Genomic DNA, 22,475 nt, shown 5'->3' with positions numbered 1-22,475 from the left:
CTCCTCCCGTTAGTTGTTTAATGGTCCACCACCATTCACGACTGGATGTGGCAGGACTGCAGAGCTTTGATCAGATCGTTGATTGTGGTATCACTTAGCCCTGTCTATAACATGCTGCTTCCGCTTTTTAGCATGCATGTAGCCCTGTGTTGCAGCTTCCCCAGGTTGGCACCTCATTTTTAGGTACGCCTGGTGCTGCTCCTGGCATGCGCTTCTACACTCCTTGTTGAACCAGGGTTGGTCCCCTGGCTTGGTGGTAATGGTTGCGTGAGGGATATGCCGGGGCATGAGATTACAGATTGTGGTGGACTACAAGTCTGCTGCTGCTGATGGCCCACAGCGCCTCATGGATGCCCAGTTTTGAGCTGCTGGATCTTTTCTGAATCTATCCCATTTAGCATGGTGGTCGTGCCACACAACACAATGGAGGGTGTACTAAGTGTGAAGTTGGGACTTCGTCTTCACAATGACTGTGTGGTGGTCACTGCTACCAATGCTGTCATGGACAGATGCATCTGCGACAGGTAGATTGGTGAGGATGAGGTCAAGTAGGTTTTTCCCTCGTGTTGGTTCTCTCACCACCTGTCGCAGGCCCAGATTGGCAGTTGTGTCCTTCAGGACTCGGCCAGCTCGGTCAGTAGTGGTGCTACTGAGCCATACTTGGTGATGGACATTGAAGTCCCCCACCCAGAGTACATTCTGTGCCCTTGCTACTCTCAGTGCTTCTTCCAAGTGGTGTTCAACATGGAGGAGTACTGATTCATCTGCTGAGGGAGGGTGGTAGGTGGTAATCAGCAGGAAGTTTCCTTGCCCATGCTTGACCTGAAGCCATGAGACTTCATGGGGATCCGGAGTCAATGTTGAGGACTCCCAGGGCCACTCCTTCCCGACTGTATACCATTGTGCCGCCACCCCTGGTGAGTCTGCCCTGCCAGTGGGACAGGACATATCCAGGGATGGTGATGGAGGAGTTTAGGACATTGGCTGAAAGGTACAATTCTGTGAGTATGACTATGTCAGGTTGTTGCTTGACTAGTCTGTGGGACAGCTCTCCCAATTTTGGCACAAGTCCTCAGATGTTGGTGAGGAGGACTTTGCAGGGTCGACTGGGCTGGGTGTGCCGTTGCCGTGTCCGTAGCCGGTGCTGAGGTCGATGCCAGGTGATCCATTCATTCTTATTATTTTGTTTTGTAGTGGTTAGTTACAACTGAGTGTCTTGCTAGGCCATTTCAGAGGGCAGTTAAGAGTCAACCACATTGCTGTGGGTCTGGAGTCACATATAGGCCAGACCAGGTAAGGATGGCAGATTTCATTAGTGAAGGACGTTGTGCAATAAAGTGTAGGATTTTACCCATTTTTTAGGATTTCACTCTAATGCTTATAGATTTTAGATTCAAACCAAGAGGGAAGATCAGTCACAATACTTTATTACTTCTACCAATTATTCAATAAACAGTTACCAATAATACAACCTTAAAGGAAAGTCTGTATAATGCCCAAAACGAAGGGTCTGAGGGTACACTTTGACATCTTCTTTCTTCTTGGACGATGGACTCCTTTCTCTTCTTTAGAGGGTTAAACAGTTCTTCTTTATACCCTGGCTACTGGCAAACCAAACTTCTGAGTAACTTTCCATCCTCTCTCTCTCTCTGATGCAAAAGCAGTTTTCTAATCTTCCCACAGTCTCTCAAGATCCAAGTGGGTAGCTGTCTTCTTCTACCTCGTCCCTTATCTCTGCAAAAGTACATAATCTCATTTAGCCTTCTAAGCAGTTAGATTAACAATTCTGTGTTCTATACTTTTAACCAAATTCTGGTTTTTGAGCAATCCAGGGTTTCTTTTTAGTTTCCTTAAAACTGGTATTAAAAAGTCCATAATCCTTCAATGGGACATCTGAGGGCTGAGGACGGAGAAACTCCCAGTGTTTGTGGAGTCCCCACCCCTGGCCCACTCCTCCTACATAGATAGCCTAATTTGGAGCAGCTGAAGGCATCGCCCCAACAGGGCATCCAGGAAACTCCAATGTAAGGCATAACTGAGTCCTGACCTAATTTGGAGCCCCTCCTTTCAGCCTCTCTTATTTGGTCACCCTCCATTACAAATAGTTACAGTCAACAGATATTCAGAAAGTCCTTAACTGTTCACCCAAACAAACAATATAAATCTATATTATGGCTTGAACAAACAAATAGCTATTTTTATCTAGAACGTGTATTATTATTTCTTCCAAGTGAGGTAACAATATCCCATAACACATCATTACAACATTCAACGTGGAAATACTTTAAATGAACTAGTTATTCCATTCTTTTAGAGATTGTTTACAAATTATTGAGTATTAGCACTTCTACTATGCATGGATTTTTTTAGAAATCTGGGGATATTAATCCAGACATTACATCATAAAATATGCAACTGTGGGTCTTGACCAAGGTGCACATTAACTGATAATGAAACAAATGATACAGTTGACTAAGCTGGAATTCAACCATTTTTACTCTACCCTAACTGTTGAAGCTGTGAATGTATTTACAAAATTTAAACTGAATGAATTCAGTTTTTTTTTATTTCTATGTTTATCAGTTTTATTTCCATTAGGAACTGTTGTATAAAAAGTTGTTGAATTTACTGGTAATAGTATTCTCCCTGCATACAGTGTCTTTCATTAAATTTTAATGGATTTCATCAGGACAGTCTGGCCCAGCTGACTTGGCTGGTGTTATCACAGGTATTGGTTGCGGGGTGGGGGCGGGGGGGCGGAGGGGGCTGCTGCGGGAGGTGGTGGCAAAGGAGCAGGCATGCTGACACCCTGAGAGAGGTCAATACATACCGCTGTCATCCCCAGCTCTACCTCACCATCACCTCTCTCGATCACTCCACTGTCTCTGATTTGTTACACTGCTTGTCCAATATCCAGTACTGGTTGAGCAGAAATTTCCTCCAACTAAATATTGGGATGATCTAAGCCATTGTCTTTGGTCCTTGTTATGTCTGACATTGGTGATAGGTACTCGATTGCCTTGGCCTGAGCACATGGAGTTTGATAGTGCTGTTATCATTGTATTGTGTATAGGTATTCGATTGCTTGTGCCTGGAAGTGTGTGTGTGGCAGCCATTATAAAAGCAACATGAACTGAACTCTGCTTACAGTCTCTGGATTATCTTTGCAAACGCAACATTTGGCGACAAGGATGGCTGAAATCTCTCTTCCACCACCTCCTCCCTTCCTTGCACTACCAGGTGAGCCCCCGATCCCATGGATTCGCTGGTTACAGTCCTTTGAAACCTATCTCATTGCTCTTGGACTAGAAACTGAGTACATCACGGAAAAAGGCACTGTTATCCCATTGCTTGGGAGCGGAGGGCCAGCGTGTTCTTGGGACATTATGCACAGCAGACTCAATCCAAACATATGATGAGGCTGTGGCTCTGTTAAGCACACACTTCTCTGCCCCACAAAGTGCCCTCCTGTGGCGATTCATTTTTAGACAGCGTCACCAACTCCTCAGCGAGTCTGAGCATCAATACGTGGCTAATTTGAGGGGGTTAGCTAGCTCGTGCAAGTTCGGTGCACGACAAGATGAGATGGTGCGTGATCAACTAATAGAGCACACAAACAACGTGAGAGTGTGTGAAAGACTGTTACTGGAGTCCGACGATCTGTCGTTGTCACAGGCAGTCAATATTGCCTTTCAAGTGGAGTCTGCAGCCGAATGTGCAGTGAAACTAGCACACACACCCAGTGACGGCGCCCTCGGCCCCGACAGCTCTGTCACGGTAATGCTCGCGCGACGGCAGCAACGCGCGCTACCGTGGCAACAGTGTGGAAACTGCGGATCTCGTTCACATGCTACTAGAGCGCAGAATTGCCCCGCGTGTGGCCAAGCCTGTCGCAATTGTGGAAAACAAAATCACTTTACCAATGTCTGCCGCTCTGCCCCGGTTGCTACAAATGAACACTCTCAGTACTCAAGCACTATAATTCACAATGTGAGCTCTGGGCCATAGGTGGCTTTCAAGTCATGCACAATTAACCTGAATGATGTGTGCATCCCGCTGTTGTTGGATACCGGTGCCAGCGTCTCACTGCTGAATGTGGACACATTCAAACGCTTTTTCAACTCCCTGCCACTCTCTGCGCCCTCCACTACCCTTTGCGGGTATGGTAATTCAAAAATTGGACTAGTGGGCTCAGTCAACCTCACTGTACGCTATGGAACAAAAGTTTTTCCAGATTTTTGTTTTCATGTGGCACGCCAAGGAGCTAACCTGATGGGACTGGATCTTTTCACTGACCTGGGTTTTTCTCTCTTGGACACCGGCGGGTCTGCGATTCTGCACGTCGCCTCACCGTGGTGCCAAACATGGCCAGCACTCTTCGAGGGTCTGGGCTGCCTGACTGCCTTCACCCACCAGCCCATGGTTGACTCCACCGTTACCCCTGTCATTCAGCCACTGCGACGCATCCCGCTTGCTCTCCATGACGGGGCCACAGCTGAACTAAAGCAGCTACTGGAGGCCGGCATCATCGAACCAGTTGATGCCTCCCCATGGGTCTCCAACCTGGTGGTCGCAACGAAAAAGTCAGGTGGTCTACGCGTCTGTGTCGATCTTCGAGCAGTGAATAAGACCGTAATCCCTGACAAGTATCCACTGCCCACGTCAGAGGAACTCACAGCGCAGTCCTATGGTTCCATCCTGTTCTCGAAACTGGACCTTCGACAGGGCTATCTACAGGTTCCCCTCCACCCCAGCAACAGGGACCTCACTGCTTTTGTGACACATGCTGGCGTCTTTCGGTACACCAGGATGCCATTTGGACTTAGCTCTGCACACAGCTTCTTCCAAAAGGTGATGTCCTCTGTGCTCGCGGGCATTCCTGGGGTGGCCATCTACCTGGATGACATCGTCATGCATGGGCCCTCGACCTCCACTCACGACGAACGCCTTCACAGAGTTTTCACAGCTCTAGCAAAACACAAGCTCACACTGAATGGCGAAAAGTGTGTCTTTGCTGTTTCAGAGATCGAATTTGTGGGGTTTCGGTTGTCGGCTGACGGCATATCCCCACTCCAGTCAAACGTGGATGCCATTCACAGCATCCCAGAACCCAGCTCTGCAGCACAGGTTGCCTCCTTCCTTGGCATGACTGGGTACTACCTGAAGTTTTTGCCCCAGTACTCAGCCACCACAGCCCCACTGCGCCAGCTCCTGTGACAGGATGAGCCCTGGGTGTGGTCACAAACCTGTACGGAAGCTGTTCGCCTCCTCAAATCGCAGCTCACGTCGCTTCCAGTGTTGGCTCACTTTGACGTCGCCAGCCCCACCCACGTCACCTGTGATGCGTCCGCTGCATCTGTGGGGGCGGTGTTATCACAGATACAGAATGGAGTGGAGAAACCAATCGCCTTTGCCTCCCGAGCCCTTAGCCCCACCGAACAGAAGTACTCAGTAGGTGAGCGTGAGGCGCTGGCGTGCGTCTGGGCATGTGAGCGGTGGCACCTGTACACGTATGGCCGTGCCTTCACCCTGCGAACCGATCACCAGACTCTCACTGCCCTGCTGTCGACATCTGGCACGGGCCACAGACCACTGCGTCTACACCGCTGGTCTGACCGCCTCCGCCAATACAATTTCAGTCTCCAGTTCACACCAGGACGTGACAATGTTGTTGCAGATCTGCTCTCCCGCACTGTCTCTGCCCCAGCCCCACTCGTCGGGTCTGACCATGTGGAACAGGATATCGTCCAGATGCTGCACACGCCTCTCCAAACCACAGTCTCTCTCCAGGAGCTCAAAGAGGCCTCTGAACAGGATCCGGCCCTCTCCCAGCTGTGCACCTTCATCAGAGATGGCTGGCCTTGCAAGGTGCCTGAGGAACTGTCTGCCTACTCCAGAGTTAAAGAGGAGCTCTCCTGCTGGAATGACTCCTGTGTTGCACGTGGGCTCTGCACTGTGGTCCCAAGTGCCCTTTGTGCGCGTGTTTTATCCATGGCGCATGAGGGCCACTTGGGCATAGTGAAGCTCAAACAACGATGCCGAGACCTAGTGTGGTGGCCGGGCATCGACAGGGAAATCGAGGCCCTGGTCAAGGACTGTGCAGCCTGCCTTGTAAGTGGCAAGACTGGCCACCAAGCTTCCCCACCCCTGCAACCCCTTGCCTGGCCCTCTCAGCCCTGGGAGCACCTGCAGCTGGACGTCTGCAGGGAGATCCATGGTGTCCCCCACCATCAACGGTTCCTAGTGGTGACCTATGACCTGCACTCAAAATGGCCAGAGGTCACTGCCATGGGCTTCGTCACCTCTCGGGTCATCATTGATATCCTTGAGTCCCTCTTCTCCTGCTGGGGCCATCCAAAGGCCATCACCACAGACAATGGCCCCCAAATGGTCTCTTCGGAACTCTCCTCTTACCTTGAGAGCAAGGGCATCCGTCACATTCGCACAGCGTACTACCACCCCGAGTCAAATGGGGGGGTGGAGCGTTTTAACCAGACACTGAAAAATGGCCTCAGAGCACACCTATCCCAGGGGTGTGCGTTTGACAAGGCCCTCCTCCACACACTGCTGCACTACAGAGCCTCCCAGCATGTGATGAAATATTCCATTCACCACTGCCTGTGACTGAGATCGGTTTCAGTGTCATTTCCCTCCCCCCAGACCTCATTGTATTGTGTACTGGAATGTGCTGTATTGTATACTGGAATGTGCTGGAATGTGCTGTGTGTAGGGCTCCGCCCATACCTGGCCCCGTTTGTAAGCTAGCTTCAGTCTGGCCTCAGTCTCCAGAAGGAAGACATCTCTCTCTCTTACGTGTTACTTTCTAAGTTAATAAAAGCCTTGTTTTTGTTCTGCTAACTTCGAGTCTCGGAATTATTGAGGCACATCAATTTTATTAACTTATTTTTCAACACTATGGATCAACTCCTGAAACCCGAACGTTTGGATTTGGATCAACATGCTCCGGACGCATCAGCACGCTTCGGACACTGGTTTGAGTGTATGGAATTCTTCCTGGACAATTCCGCAGCCGTCAAAGACGCTACGGACGCTGCGAGGATGAGACTTGGAATTCTGCGGAATTGGGTAAGCCACTGGGTTTACCCCCTCATCCAAGACGCCGAGACATACCTGGCCGCCTGCGACATCTTAAAGGCGCATTACCAGCAGCCTACGAATGAGGTGTATGCTAGGCACCTGCTCGCTACCCGCGCACAGCGACCTGGGGAATCGGTGGAGGAGTTCCTAAGCACCCTGAAAATGCTTGGCAAAGACTGCAAGTGCCGAGATGTAAAAGCCGCAGTGTACACTGACGAGCTTGTTCGCGATGCCTTCATCACAGGCCTCAGCTCCACTTACATCTGGCAAAGACTGCTGGAAAAAACGGGGTTGGACCTGAAACAGGCTGCGGACATCGCGCGATCCCTGGATGTGGCCCAGAGAAACTCGGACGCCTACTCTTCAGCCCGCGCCGTCCACGCCGCCACGTGTGCACCGAGGGCGCCACCATCTTGGAAGGCATCTTCCCCGCCCGACAGCCCGACACCGGCTGGGCCCCGCTCTCCCCCCAGAAGCCCTACGACAGCCGCGACGCGTCAGGGACCCAACTGCTACTTCTGCGGGCAGCCAAAGCACACCAGAAACCTGTGCCCGGCGAAAGGCACCACCTGCTTTAAGTGCGGTAAGAAGGGGCACTTCGGGAAGGTGTGCAGAGGGAACCCCGCCGGAAAACCAACCGCCGGAAAACCCGCCACCGCCGCGTGTGCGCCGTGGGAGCGGCCATCTTGGACGCCATCTTGCCCGACCTCGTGGGGTCCGCCATCTTGTGAGCAGACAGCGTGGACGCCATCTTGTATCGATCAGGGCCCTACAGTGGCATCGGTCACTGTGGACCAGACCAGGCCGCACCCGCTATCCAGATCAATGGTGGACATCGAGGTAAACGGGTGCCGGGTTAAATGCTTAATTGACAGTGGAAGCACGGAGAGCTTTATCCACCCAGAACTGGCACAACAACTCTCCCTAAAGGTGGTCCCTACTCAGGGTACCATCTCTATGGCTGATAAAACCCAGACATCGACCATTCTGGGTTACTGCATGGTACAATTGTGCGTTAACGGAACTGTATATGATCATTTTAAAGTATTAATCATGAAGAACCTATGTGCGAGCGTGATCTTGGGCCTGGATTTCCAGTGCAACCACCAAAGCATCACGCTCAAGTACGGTGGGTCCCAGCCGCCCCTCACAGTGTGCGGTCTGGCTACCCTGAAGGTAAAGCCGCCTTCGCTATTCGCGAACCTTACCCCTAACTGCCGGCCAATAGCGACCAAAAGCAGGAGGTACAGCTGGGAGGACAGGCGGTTTATCGCGACTGAGGTAGACAGGCTCCTGAAAGAGCGCATTATTGAACGCAGCAACAGCCCGTGGCGCGCCCAAGTGGTAGTGGTAAGGGGTAGCGAGAAGAAACGGGTGGTGATCGACTATAGTCAAACGATCAACAGGTACACCCTACTAGACGCCTACCCGCTACCCCGCATATCAGAAATGGTGAACCAAATCGCCCAATACCGGGTGTTCTCCACCATCGACCTCAAGTCAGCGTACCACCAGCTCCCTATCAGACCAGAGGACCGCCCGTACACCGCCTTCGAGGCGAACGGACGCCTCTACCAATTCCTCAGAGTCCCCTTTGGGGTGACGAATGGGGTCTCGGTCTTCCAGAGGGAGATGGACCGCATGGTCGATGACCACCACTTGCAGGCAACCTTCCCCTACCTCGACAACGTCACCATCTGCGGTCACAACCAGCAGGATCACGACTCGAACCTCGAGAGGTTCCTGAAAACCGCACAAAAACTCAACCTCACCTACAACGAGGACAAGTGCGTTTACAACACCACGCGCCTCTGCATACTAGGCAGCGTGGTGGAGAATGGGGAAATCGGGCCAGACCCCGACCGATTGCGCCCCCTACGGGAGCTGCCCCTGCCCAACACTCCCAAAGCCCTGAAAAGGTGCCTGGGGTTATTTTCTTATTATTCCCAATGGGTCCCCAACTACTCCGACAAAGCCCGCCCCCTCTTGAAAGCATCCTCTTTCCCGCTCTCTGCTGAGGCCCACGCCGCCTTCAAAAGCATTAAGCAAGATATTTAGCGGGCCACGCTACAGGCAGTGGACGAGAACACTCCATTTCAAGTGGAAAGTGATGCGTCTGACTTCGCCTTGGCAGCCACCCTCAACCAGGCGGGGCGGCCCGTAGCTTTCTTCTCGAGGACCCTCCAAGGGCCCGAGATCAGACACTCCTCCGTGGAAAAGGAGGCCCAAGCCATCGTGGAGGCAGTGCGCCACTGGCGCCACTACCTAGCCGGCAAACGCTTCACCCTACTTACCGACCAGCGGTCGGTAGCGTTTATGTTCAATAATAAACAGAGGGGGAAGATTAAAAATGATAAGATTCTTAGGTGGCGGATCGAGCTCTCCACCTTCGAGTATGACATCATTTACCGGCCAGGGGCCCTTAACGAATCCCCTGACGCCCTCTCATGAGGGATGTGTGCCAGCGCCACCGGGGATCGGCTACAGACCCTCCACAACGACCTCTGCCACCCAGGGGTCACGCGGCTGTTCCACTTCATAAAGTCCCGTAACTTACCCTACTCGATTGAGGAAGTTCGGTCCCTGACCAGGAACTGCCGCACTTGCGCTGAGTGCAAGCCTCGGTTCTACCGCCCAGATAGAGCCCACTTAATCAAAGCTACACGGCCCTTTGAGCGGCTCAGCTTAGATTTCAAGGGCCCCCTCCCGTCCGTCGACCGCAATGTTTACTTCCTGAACATTGTGGACGAATACTCCCGGTTCACATTCGCCTTCCCCTGCCCAGACATGACCAGTGCCACGGTCATTAAATGCCTCAACAGCCTGTTCTGCCTGTTCGGTATGCCGAGCTACATCCATACGGATAGGGGGGCGTCCTTCATGAGTGAAGAGCTACGCCAGTACATGCTGTCCAAGGGGATCGCCACGAGCCGTACCACCAGCTACAACCCCCGGGGTAACGGCCAAGTGGAGCGAGAGAACGGGACAGTATGGAAAGCAGTCACTCTAGCTCTAAGGACCAAGGGCCTCCCTATCTCCCGCTGGCAGGAAGTCCTCTCGGATGTGCTCCATTCGATACGGTCGCTATTGTGTACGGCCACTAATACCACGCCTCATGAACGAATGTTTGTCTTTCCCCGGAAATCCACCTCAGGCGTATCCATGCCGTCATGGCTCACCACCCCAGGTCCGGTACTCGTGCGAAGGCATGTGAGGGGCCACAAGACGGACCCTCTCGTGGAGCCAGTACACCTACTCCACGCCAACCCCCAATACGCATATGTCCGGCACGCCGACGGAAAGGAGGACACCGTGTCCATAAAAGACGTCGCCCCAGCCGGCATCGACAACAACCACGGCAATAGCGGCAACGACGATCACAGCAACTCTTACCCACCCACTACTCTTTCATCACCCCCGGAAGAACACCGACCAACGGCACCCCCACCAACTACCCCTCCAACAACCCTGGCGGCACCCCCGGCAGAGACCCAGGAGGCTACCGGGGACACCCAGCCGACACCCGCGGCACCGCAACAGCCACGTCGGTCGCAGAGGACTATCAAACCCCTGAACAGACTAAATCTATAGAAGGGGTGAATGTGATGAAATATTCCATTCACCTCTGCCTGTGACTGAGATCGGTTTCAGTGTCATTTCCCTTCCCCCAGACCTCATTGTATTGTGTACTGGAATATGCTGTATTGTATACTGGAATGTGCTGGAATGTGCTGTGTGTAGGGCTCTGCCCATACCTGGCCCCGTTTGTAAGCTAGCTTCAGTCTGGCCTCAGTCTCCAGAAGGAAGACATCTCTCTCTCTTACGTGTTACTTTCTAAGTTAATAAAAGCCTTGTTTTTGTTCTGCCAACTTCGAGTCTCGGAATTATTGAGGCACATCACAGCATTCCACTACAGGTGTCTCACCCGCATCCCTCATGCTAGGCCGTGAGCTCATGCTGCCCCTTGGCAGGCTCCGCCCCTCGCTAGCTCAGAGCCCTGCTCCACCGGCTCAAGCCACAGTCGCTAGACAGCAGGAGAAGATGAAACTCCGCTTCGACCAGTCGAAGAGGGCCAAGGTGCCCAACATCTCAGTCTCCAATTGGGTCAGAGTCCGCAGGCCTCACCGCAATAATAGGATGGCGTCATTCTGGTCCTCCCCTCTCCAAATCAGCCGTCAGCTTGGACCAGCCACTTTCTGCCTCACTGACGGCTCTCGGTGGCATGCCAGCCGCCTTCGGAAGGTGCCAGCACCCCCTGATGCGGGATTATGTGGACCTAACCCCCAAGCCTTACCCCCAGAGTGGCGGGATGCACATGTGACTCAGCCAGACAACCCCCAAGCAGATGTTGTGCCTCAGCCTGCTCCTCAGCAGTCCCCACTTCGGCCTGCTCTTCACCAGTCCACACCTCGGCCTGTTCGTACACGTTCTCGCCCTGGCCACCTACAGGACTTTGTCACTACATTTCATGTTTGAAATTCTGTGAGGGGGGAGGAAATGTTATGTCTGACATTGGTGATAGGTGCTCGATTGCCTTGGCCTGAGCACATGTAGTTTGATAGTGCTGTTATCATTGTATTGTGTATAGGTATTCGATTGCTTGTGCCTGGAAGTGTGTGTGTGGCAGCCATTATAAAAGCAACATGAACTGAACTCTGCTTACAGTCTCTGGATTATCTTTGCAAACGCAACAGTCCCCACCACAAACTCCATTCCCTAGCCACTGACTCCATCCATCTCCCTGTCACTATGAGGCTGAATCAGACCATTCGCAACCTTAGTGTCGTATTTGACCCCGAGATGAGCTTCCAACCACATTTCCTCTCCATCAGTAAAGACCGCCCACTTCCATCGCCTGTCTCCACCCTGCCTCAGCTCATCTTATGCTGAAACTCTCATCCATGCCTTTTTTACCTCTAGACTTGACTATTCCAATGCTCTCCTGCCAGCCTCCCATCTTCCACCCTCCACAAACTTGAGATCATCCAAAATTATGCTGCCCATATCACACCAAGTCCCGTTCACCCATCATCCATGTTCTCGCTGACCTAGATTGGCTCCCAGTCCGGCAACGCCTCGATTTTAAAATTCTCTTCCTTGTTTTAAATCCCTACATGGCCTTGCCTTCCCTATCTCTTTAAACACCTCCAGTCCTACAACCCTCCGGGATCTTTGCACTCTTCCAATTCTGGCCTCTTGCACATCCCTGATTTTCATTGCTTCACCATTGGCGGCTGTGCCTTCAGCTGTCTAGGCCCTAAGCTCTGGAATTCCCTCCCTAAACCTCTCCACCTCACTACCTCTCTCTCTCCCCCTTTAAGACGCTCCTTAAAACCTAACTCTTTGACCAAGCTACCCTATTATCTCCTTGTGTGGTTCGGTGCCAAATTTTGTTTGGTAACGCTCTTGTGAAGTGCCTTGGGACTCTACTACATTAAAGGCACTATATAAATGCAAGTTGTGGTTGTTTCCATCGCTCTACTGAAGAGGACTGCAGGTGGACAACCTAGTGTCATGACCACCCAAGATTTTTTTTAACAGGGTTCTGTTGTTAACTGAGTGCCTGGACCTCAACTCAGGTGCTCCTGCAACATTATAGGCCTTTGACATTTAAATACATTCTGGTCTCCTAATAAGCCTTGCGCTCAATTTGTATGCAGCCTCTGAATGCCAGTAGTGCTTCAGCCCGCATATGGGGTTGCAAAGCATGATAGGTTTCAGTCCTCCATGTACAATAATATGGAGAGTTGGCACCCAGTGTGCATCAGTGCAATGGATGCTGTCCATCGTATTATCAGCATCTATGTGTAGAAAACTGTAAAGCTGTTCATTACAAGTTTGAGGTGGACTCATCCATGCTCTGGCAGGCTGCCCAGTGTACCAAGCATTTCCTGGTATATGCGCATTAGCCTTCTTCGGTGGCCTGGCGCATTGATTTCTGCATCTGAGTCTCTGGAGCAGAACTAATATGTGACCTCACCCTCCGGCGAGTTGGCACCTGTGGTATCCTATCCCTCTGCCCTAGCTCCTGCACCCGTGCCCAGTGAGTCACAACATGCAGAGTGAGAAGTCAGAAGAGACAAGGAGAATTAGGTATGAAGAAACCCTGCTTAGTGTTACCTTGACAACCAGAGACAAATCAGTAAACTTCTTGTGGCATTGCATCTATGACCTGGGAGCAGTGCTCCTGATTTACTCCAATTGCCTCCTCCATCAGCCTGGAGGGCTGCCTACCCCCCCCCCGGGTGTTAAAGGATGATCCTCATCCCCTATAGTTCCTACACCAAGGCCTCCAGTACATTATCAGCGAAACTTGGTGCCCACTTTCTCCCAGTTTCAGCCATTTCAGTGTTTCACTCAGGAATTCTTTACAGCATTTCTTGTAGTCTTTAAGTAGTGTGGGTACCTCCTGATATCGCCCCCCCACCTCCACTCATGCAGTATGCAGCCAACAAACAACGCGGGTAGGGCTGGCTGCACATACAGATCATTAAAATAAACAGGCAGAATGGATTTCATGTGCCGCATGCACTCGTAACAACCATCGCAGGTTAATAGTGCACCGCCCACACAATGCACATTTAAAAAAATTTGTTTATGGGATGTGGGCATCGCTGGCAAGGCCAGCATTTATTGCCCATTCCTAATTGCCCTTGAGAAGGTGGTGGTGAGCCGCTTCTTAAACCGCTGCAGTCCATGTGGTGAAGGTACTCCCTCAGAGCTGTTAGGGAGGGAGTTCCAGGATTTTGACCCAGCAACGATGAAGGAACGGCAATATACTTCCAAGTCAGGATGGTGTGTGACTTGGAGGGGAACTTGGAGGTGGTGGTGTTGGCGGGTTAATTACAGTCCTAGCCCTTTTGGGCTATTGCAGATCAGTCGTATTCCCCAGACGTCAGCTTCAACTTAAGTTAGAGATAGCCGAATTGCATAAGATGCTTAACTGGGTCTAAAGGTTCAGGCTATCTCTCCCTAAAGGAAAGGAATGACTGAAGATGTTACCATCCTCCGGATAGTACTTTTAATAAGTTGAACCAGACTGTAACCTTCCAGATATTATGAGGGTCCAGAATACCCCCCAGAATTCTGCAACTCCTTACAAAAGAGTGTATAGAATTTGTGGGTTCGCGAGTCTATACAGAATTACTCTTTGAGACAATTAGTTTTATTCAAGAGCTGACATTCAGTTAACATCTGTTGAATCAGTCGCAACATTAACAATTCATAATACAATTAGTTTACATTTCTTATTTCTCAGAGATCCTTATTCTCAAATCTTTACTTCGTTAAATTTCTTATTTCTTACTTATTTCTAAATCCAGAACATCCACCAAAAATCAATACCTTGGTTTTACCCGAGACTCAAAGTTAAAAACTTACAGAGATGCCTCTGGAAAGTTGAGAAATGCCCTGCCCGTTCAGCGTGTTCTGACGTTCTGTTAAAAAGGTCTTATTTTTATACCCTTTTGGCTTTGGTTTCTTCTTTGATGTTCTCTGCTGATGTTAGCTAATTGTCTTTATTGATACCTCTTTCGAATGCTTTCTATTCTTACTATCAATTCTACTATTGCATGCATAATTATTTCTCTACCTTTAGGTGTTCCAAAAACCATCATAAAAACAATGACAGCAATGGTTTTTTGTTTGATGCCATTCTTATCGAAGATTCTTCATTCAATTCTTAATATTGGCTTTACTGGTTTTTACCAGACATTGAGTCTCCGTGGTGGTCCACGTTTAATACAAACACAATGCAATTGCTTGGTGTCATCGATTTGATGTCATATCTTCAAAGTCTTGTTGGTATGGTTTTTACTATGTCTAATATATTAAAGACACTTCAACTGAATGTTTCATGCATTTCTAGCTATCTCAATTGGTTGCATATTTAATCTTATGGTTTCTGTTTTCCAAGTTTAACATAAAACTATTTGACCAGCAGATGTTTCTTTTACTTGATATCATGTTTTCAAAGGCACATGCCTCTTTTAATGTTTGTATTTCTGTTTCAACGTGTTAGTTTTTCACACTTTAAACTGTGGCCTAGAAATTGAGTGCCCTTAGCGCCGATTTTGCGGCGCTAGAGGGCCTAGCGCTGCATTTGGCGCCGGCGCCGAAATTGCCTGGGGCCCTTACGCCGCGGTAGACCGGTAGCGCTGCGCCGGCACCGATGACGTCATCGGTGTGCGCAGCGTCCCGGTTGCCATGCCGACGGGCCCCAGCGCCGAAATTCAGTTGCGGCCGCCTCGCCCGTGACAGCCGCAACTAAGACTCTGGCAACAGAGTCTTACGAGTCTTTGCGCCGGCGCATTAAAGGCCCCGCGGTGGCCGGCCGCTTTCCCGCCGGCCGCCTGGCCGCAGCTCCCTCCCCGGACTTCCCCCCCCCCCCGCCCCGGAACAGAAGCAAGCCCGGCACTTGTCCGAGGTGCCGGGCTCATTTTTTAAAAGATTTTTGCGGGCCGCGATCGGGTGCAGGCAGCTCCTCCTTAAGGGAAGGAGGAGGCCTGCACTTCCCGAGCCTGCCGCACCGCATCGGGTGCCGCAGCGCCGGAATTGCGGCGCGAAACGGCAGTTAGCGCCGATTTACCACCGCAAAGACCCTTCAGTAGCGCCGGCAGCCGTTTGGGCGCGGCCCTGCTGAATTTTTGGCGCGCGCAGGGGGACTTAGCGCCGGCACTAACTTCCGGCGCTAAAGCCCTGGCTAAGCCAAAACTCAATTTCTAGGCCTGTGTCTCTCATTGTGTTTGTTGCAAACCGTAGACCTTTCGGAACCACCAATGGTTTGCTTCAATCTTTCATTGTTTTAGAATATTTAACTAATTCCCATTTCAAAGCTTGTTTACAGCTTTATTATCAACTGATCTTTTCTCAGAAGCCTGTATTCTGTTTACAGCCTTCTCTGTTGAGACTTGTGTCTTTTAAACCCAGTGGCCTAGAAATTCCCTTGGGTTTGCGCCCATTTAGGGGCGCAAGAGTGGGTTGCGCCGGAAGTTGCGTCGCCGCTGAAATTAGGTGGGCCTTTAAATCGGCGTAAGCCGGTAGCGCTGCGCCGGCACCGATGACGTCATCGGTGTGCACAGCGCCCCGGTACCGCCCGAAACCACACCGATCCCCATCTTCAGTAGCGGCCGCCTCTTCCCTGGCGGCCGCTAACAACGTTTTGAAAACCTGGCCGTGCTGCAGCCTTAGAGGCGCTATTTAAAGCGGAGGTGCGGCCGGCCGCTTTTTCGGCGGCCGCCTGCCCGCACCTCCTTCCCCGGCCTCCTCCACCCCCCCCCCCCCGCAGCATTGCCGGCTGGTTTCCGTGGAGCCCGGCACTTCGCCGTTGTGCCGGGCTCTTTTGCCGGCACTTTCAATGGGGCTCCGGCCGTTGCAGGCACCTCCCCCTTAAGAGAAGGGGGAGGCCTGCAGTACAGCAGCCTGCCGCTCCACATCGGGTGGCGCAGCGGGACCGGCAGCGCTGAAATTCACTTTCAGCGCCCCAAGCGGGGCGGGCACACCCTGTACCAGCGCCCGCTTCCGCTTTGGGGCGCTGAAAGTGAATTTGGGGCGGGCACAACTGGCTCGGCGGCGGGCGCTAAATTTCCGGCGCAAACGTGCTGGCGGGGCGTCACCGAATTTATAGGCCAGTATGTCTTTAATTAATAATATTAGAAATCTGTTCATAGTATCGTGTATTTCTCTGAATCATGGCTATTCCTTCACAGTGTTCCCATGCGCCTGCTGCTCTCGTCCTTCTAGGTGGTAGAGGTCGCGGGTTTGGGAGGTGCTGCTGAAGAAGCCTTTGCGAGTTGCTGCAATGCATCTTGTAGATGTTACACACTGCAGCCACGGTGCACCGGTGGTGGAGGGTGTAAGATGGTGGATGGGGTACCAACCAAGCAGGTTGCTTTGTCTTGGATGGTGTCGAGCTTCTTGAGTGTTGTTGGAGCTGCACTCATCCAGACAAGTGGAGAGTACTCCATCGCACTTCTGACTTGTGCCTTGTAGATGGTGGTAAGACTTTGGGGAGTCAGGAGGTGAGACACTCGCCAGCCTTTGACCTGCTCTTGTTGCCACAGTATTTATGTGGCTGGTCCAGTTAGGTTTCTGGTCAATGGTGACCCCCCAGGATATTGATGGTGGGGGATTCGATGATGGTAATGCCGTTGAATGGCAAGGGGCAGTAGTTAGACGCTCGCTTGTTGGAGATAGTCATTGCCTGGCACTTGTGTGGCATGAAAGTTACCTGCCACTTATCAGCTCAAGCCTGAATGTCGTCCAGGTCTTGCTGCATGCGGGCATGGACTGCTTCATTATCTGAGGAGTTGCGAGTGATACTGAATACTGTGCAGTCATCAGCGAACATCCCCACTTCTGACCTTATGATGGAGGGAAGGTCATTGATGAAGCAGCTGAAGATGGTTGGGCCTAGGACACTGCCCTGAGGAGCACCTGCAGCGATGCCCTGGGGCTGTGATGATTGACCTCCAACCACCACAACCATCTTTCTTTATGGTAGGTATGACTCCAGCCAGTGGAAAGTTTTCCCCCACCCGATTCCCATTGACTTTTGTTTCACTAGGGCTCCTTGATGCCATACTCAGTCAAATGCTGCCTTGATATCAAGGCAGTCACTCTCACCTCACCTCTGGAATTTAGCTCTTTTGTCCATGTTTGGACCAAGGCTGTAATGAGTTCTGGAGCCAAGTGGTCCTGGCAGAACCCAAACTGGACATCAGTGAGCAGATTATTGCTGAGTAAGTGCTGCTTGATAGCACTGTCGACGTCACCTTTCATTACTTTGCTGGTGATTAAGAGTAGACTGATGGGGTGGTATGTGGCCAGGTTGGATTTGTCCTGCTTTTTGTGGACAGGACATACCTGGGCAGTTTTCCACATTGTCGGATTGATGCCAGTGTTGTAGCTTGGCTAGAGGCATGGCTAGTTCTGGAGCACAAGTCTTCAGCACGATAGCCGGGATGTTGTTGGGGCTCACAGCCTTTGCTATATCCAGTGCACTCAGCCGTTTCTTGATATCACGTGGAGTGAATCGAATTGGCTGAAGACTGGCTTCTGCGGTGGTGGGGACCTCAGGAGGAGGCTGATACTGTGCTATTTCATTTCTAGGTCATTGATTTGTAATAGTTTTAAAGAAATTAATTTACTTAGTATAGAATCATGGCCGACTGTTTTTAATCTTTCAGCTCCAAACATCAAAAGTATGGACGTATCAGCTGGCAGGTAATATGAAATGTTATAAAGTTTTATAGAATTTGTAAGTTACTTTTCGTTCAATGAATTAATAACAATAAATATGCTCCCTTACAGTTATGATTTAGAATTCATTGAAAGGGTGGATATGATGCTCAAAGATTGTGAAGGAAGCATTAACCTATATGCCAAAGACTGTGAATGTAAACCAGTATTGGATGCTGTTTACTGTCCCCTTGTTCGTCACTGGATGGGAGCTGGAAATGTGGCTAAGACATTCTTCTTTCTAATTGAAACTGCTGCAGCTGCTTTGCATATCTCCAATAACTTGATGGTATGTTTTCAGATAGAATTCATATTTAAGCAACAGGCATTGTAATAAATGTGTTTAAAAAAAACAATGTTATTGCAATCCAGTAAGCAACTGGATTCTTAGCAGAAGGACCACATATGTAGCTGTATCCTATAGATTTGAAGATCAAAGCTAGGTAGGAATGTACGTTGTGAGGAGGATGCAAAGAGGGTTCAAGGGGATATAGACAAGCTAAGTGAGTGAGCAAAAACATGGCAAATGAAATACAGGCCTAGAAATTCAGTTGGTTGCGCCAGCCGCTAGCGCCTTAAGAGGGCAAGAAGTGGGGCGCTAAGCAGCTAGCGACCGGGTGCGGCACGATCTGCGCCTCTCGCGAAATTCAGTTACGATTTAGCGGCGGCGCAAAATCCTGACATCATTTCATGGTTCAATGCCCTTTGTGCGCCCCAAACCGGAAATTCAGTGGCGCTGGCCTATTGTGCGTCTGGCACCCCCAGCAACTGGTAAAGGGGAACGGTTCCCAGTCGCTGCGGGGTGCGGGGGGCGCTAATTAAAGGGGACTCCTCCTGCAGTATAAATGGCATCCTTGTTGCTCCAATCCTTCTTTGTGAGGGACGGATATTTGGAGAGAGACAAGGGGAGAGAGCTTTCTGGTTTGACTCAACGCTCGCACAGGTACTTGTGGCTTTAGGCCAGAGCTTTGCACTTGAATTTAACTTTCAGTGCCATAGCCTTGAGTCGCCACATATAATGGGGACTGCAATGGGTGGAAACATTGGCTTTCTGCATTGCATTCAAAGGGCTCAGAGATGCCGTGAGAGAGTGCCAGTCATGGCCAGACGGAGAAGGGCCAACAGGCGTCGGCACAGGAGGCCTTACCCACCAAGGGTATACCACCAGCAGTTCTCATATCTGAACATGTCTGAGGAGCAGTGTGTTCGGAGGCTGCGATTCAGGGAGGTGGTCACTGAGATCTGCCACCTGCTTCACAGAGATCTGCAGCCACAGCTGAGGAACAGGACGTCTCTGTCGGTGGCAGTGAAGGTGACGGTGGCTCTCAACTTCTATGCCACCGGCTCCTTCCAATCCGCTACTGGGGACATTGCCAACATCTCCCAGTTCGCGGTACATTGCTGCATCCGCCAGGTGACCAATGCCCTTTTCAGAAGGAGACGTCAGTACATCTCCTTCCCCATGACCCTGGACAAGCAGCAAGAGCGTGCAATGGGATTTGGAAGAATAGCGGGCTTCCCCATGGTCCAGGGCATAGAACTGATGAACCAGCAATGGTCAGGCCTTGCTTCAGGGCTGCAGTGTGCAGAGCATGGCAGCCAAACAAGTCGACCCTCCCCCTTTAAGAGCTGACCGGTGCCAGCGTGTCTGCCTTCATTCAGAAACTCGCCGCACCTGCGCTGCGCCCGCCCTCGGTGTTAGCGCCCCGGCTCGCCGGCTTAGCGCCTTATGATAGTCGTGCATTGCCTGCTTTAGCACAGCAGCAACCTCTTGGGGCGATGCAACTGAATATCGGCGAAGGTGGCGCTAAGTTGCGCCGGGCGCTAAATTTAGCGAACGCCTGGCTGTAGCGCCCCAAACGTGGCTATACTGAATTTCTAGGCCATGGAGAAATGTGGTTATCCACTTTGATAGGAAAAATAGAAAAGCAGATTATTTTTTAAATGGTGAAAGATTGGGAAATGTTCAGAGGGACCTGGGTGTCCTTGTACACGAATCACTGAAAGGTAACATGCAGGTACAGCAAGCAATTAGGAAAGCAAATGGTATGTTGGCCTTTATTGCAAGAGGATTTGAGTATAAGAGTAAAGCGGGGAGAAATTCGGTATTGCCCCGTTTGGGGCGCAATTATCGGCCGGGCGCAAAGTTTAGTGCCTGGCGCTAATTATCGCCTCTGACTGCAAACTTGGCCTCTATCACCCCTGGAGGGGATTTGAACGCTAAATCAGGCACTACCCACCTCTCTTAAGGCGCTAATGCCGAGGAGCGAGGCGCTACCTCAGAGCGCTGGCGAAGCTTAGGTGATATCAGTTAGCAAGGGAGATGTGTGAAGTACAGCATTCACATTGTTCAAATATTACTGTTAGTACTGTACAACACCATCAGTGGCCTATGAGGTCAGAATCACAACCCATTCAGTAATTCCACATGACAATATTTAGCCATACTTCATCTGCCACCACTGGTCCTTCCTCATCTCTGATCACTGACTTGCCCTACATTCTGTCCTCAAACTCACTGATACTCATAAAAGTATGTGGTCCTGAAAATGCATGGGGCCATCTATGCCAGTGTTCCACCCAAGTGGTGGGACTTACCCCGGCCAATAACCTGCAGTGCTGAGCCTATCTGGGAACGCATGGCCAGCTAATTTCAATAACGACTAGCATGTCGGTAGTGCAATTCCCATATAACACAGGAGCACCACACTGAGGGAGATGGAGCGGGAGTGCGTGTGAATTTATATAGCGGACTTTTAAAAAGGCTGGAAAGAATGAAGATTGCAGCAGCAAGCTGGGGGAGTAGCAGGTATACACTGAAAATATTGCATGACTGAGCTAACTGCCAGGTGTATGTGATGGGGGTTCATAAGAGATTTGTGGCACTTTTAAAGCATGCCTTCAAGTTGAGGTTCTGGCAGAGTGCACCCCCTCCCCTCCCCACCCCCGAACCCCAACCCAGTACTGGAAGGAGGCAGGAAAGAAGAATACACAATTTTATTGAGGCTGCGCTAGATGCACTCTGGCAGAGTCTGTTGTGTGCCCATGGGAGGGAGCTTCAGAAAAGTGTCTCACATACTTTGTGGAGGAAGGTCGCAGAGGCACGGAATACCACCTTTTTCACCCCCAGCACTACATACCAGAGCTGGGAAAAATGGCTAGATCAGGGCAGACAAGGTAGCAGACTAGCCACTGTCCTTCTTCTTCCTTGAGCACTATGGGCATCAGCACACTGTTCATGCTCTAAATTAAATAGTTCACACTGGACTCTGGTTAAGGGGTTCATTAACTTTGTATCTTACAATATGTATTGTCATCTCTCCTAGCAGCAATTACTTGCATGCAACACCTTAAAACCCCTTCCTCTACTTTAACAGCATGATGCCACCACATCTATAACTTCAGTTGTCTGATTGTATCTTTTCAGATATCATTCATATTTAAACAACAGGCATTTTAATAAATGTGTTTAAAAGAAAATAATGTTATTGCAATTCAGTAAGCAACTGGATTCTTAGCAGAAGTACCACACATGTAGCCTGACTGTAGCATGGGAGATATGCTTGAAGTGGAAGCAAAGTTCACCTCCTACGAGGAGCAAGCTATAGACATGCTGGGAAGACACTCTTATCTAGCAGTGGGAGATAGCGAGATTGGTAAGACAGTGCGGGCTGCAGGTTAGCAGGAGCATGCTTAGAGGGTCACCATGGCTTTCCTATGACATGGCGGACAGCCAGAAGCTTCAACACCCTTCTCTGCCTCATTAATCTCAAATGTAAGAAGTCACACAACACCAGGTTATAGTCCAACAGCTTTATTTGAAGTGATTTCAAATAAAGCTGTTGGACTATAACCTGGTGTTGTGTGACTTCTTACATTTGTCCACCCCAGTCCAACTCCGGCATCTCCACACCATCATTAATCTCAAGGTGGTGATGCTCACCGATTCTTAGCATATGCCCTCCTTTACTACAAAGCATCACAGCAGTGGGTGGCAAATGATAATGATGAGGAGGAAAAGGATGATGAGGACCAGGTTGCGCAAGAGTTTCTGGAGAAAGATTCTGCCTTATGTTCCTCTACCCCAACCCCTCAATGTTAACCCCTGCATCATTATTTTCTTATTTTCACACACCAAA

At 50.5% G+C, this 22,475-nt stretch overlaps 1 protein-coding gene across 1 annotated transcript in view; it reads left to right on the top strand.

The window, feature by feature from the left end:
- LOC147120452 (adenylate cyclase type 10-like) overlaps nucleotides 1-22,475 on the top strand; it is a 231,646-nt gene that overhangs the window by 97,549 nt on the left and 111,622 nt on the right. Inside the window, exons 5-6 of the mRNA XM_085984226.1 lie at nucleotides 18,285-18,321; nucleotides 18,409-18,625. Coding sequence (XP_085840352.1) covers nucleotides 18,285-18,321; nucleotides 18,409-18,625 — 254 coding nt within the window. The remainder of the gene's footprint in view (nucleotides 1-18,284; nucleotides 18,322-18,408; nucleotides 18,626-22,475) is intronic.

Source organism: Somniosus microcephalus, chromosome 4, assembly GCF_052327205.1.
Source record: "Somniosus microcephalus isolate GS21.2 chromosome 4, FLI_Smic_1.0, whole genome shotgun sequence".
NCBI lineage: Eukaryota > Metazoa > Chordata > Chondrichthyes > Squaliformes > Somniosidae > Somniosus > Somniosus microcephalus.
This window is presented reverse-complemented; position numbering and strand designations above follow the sequence as displayed.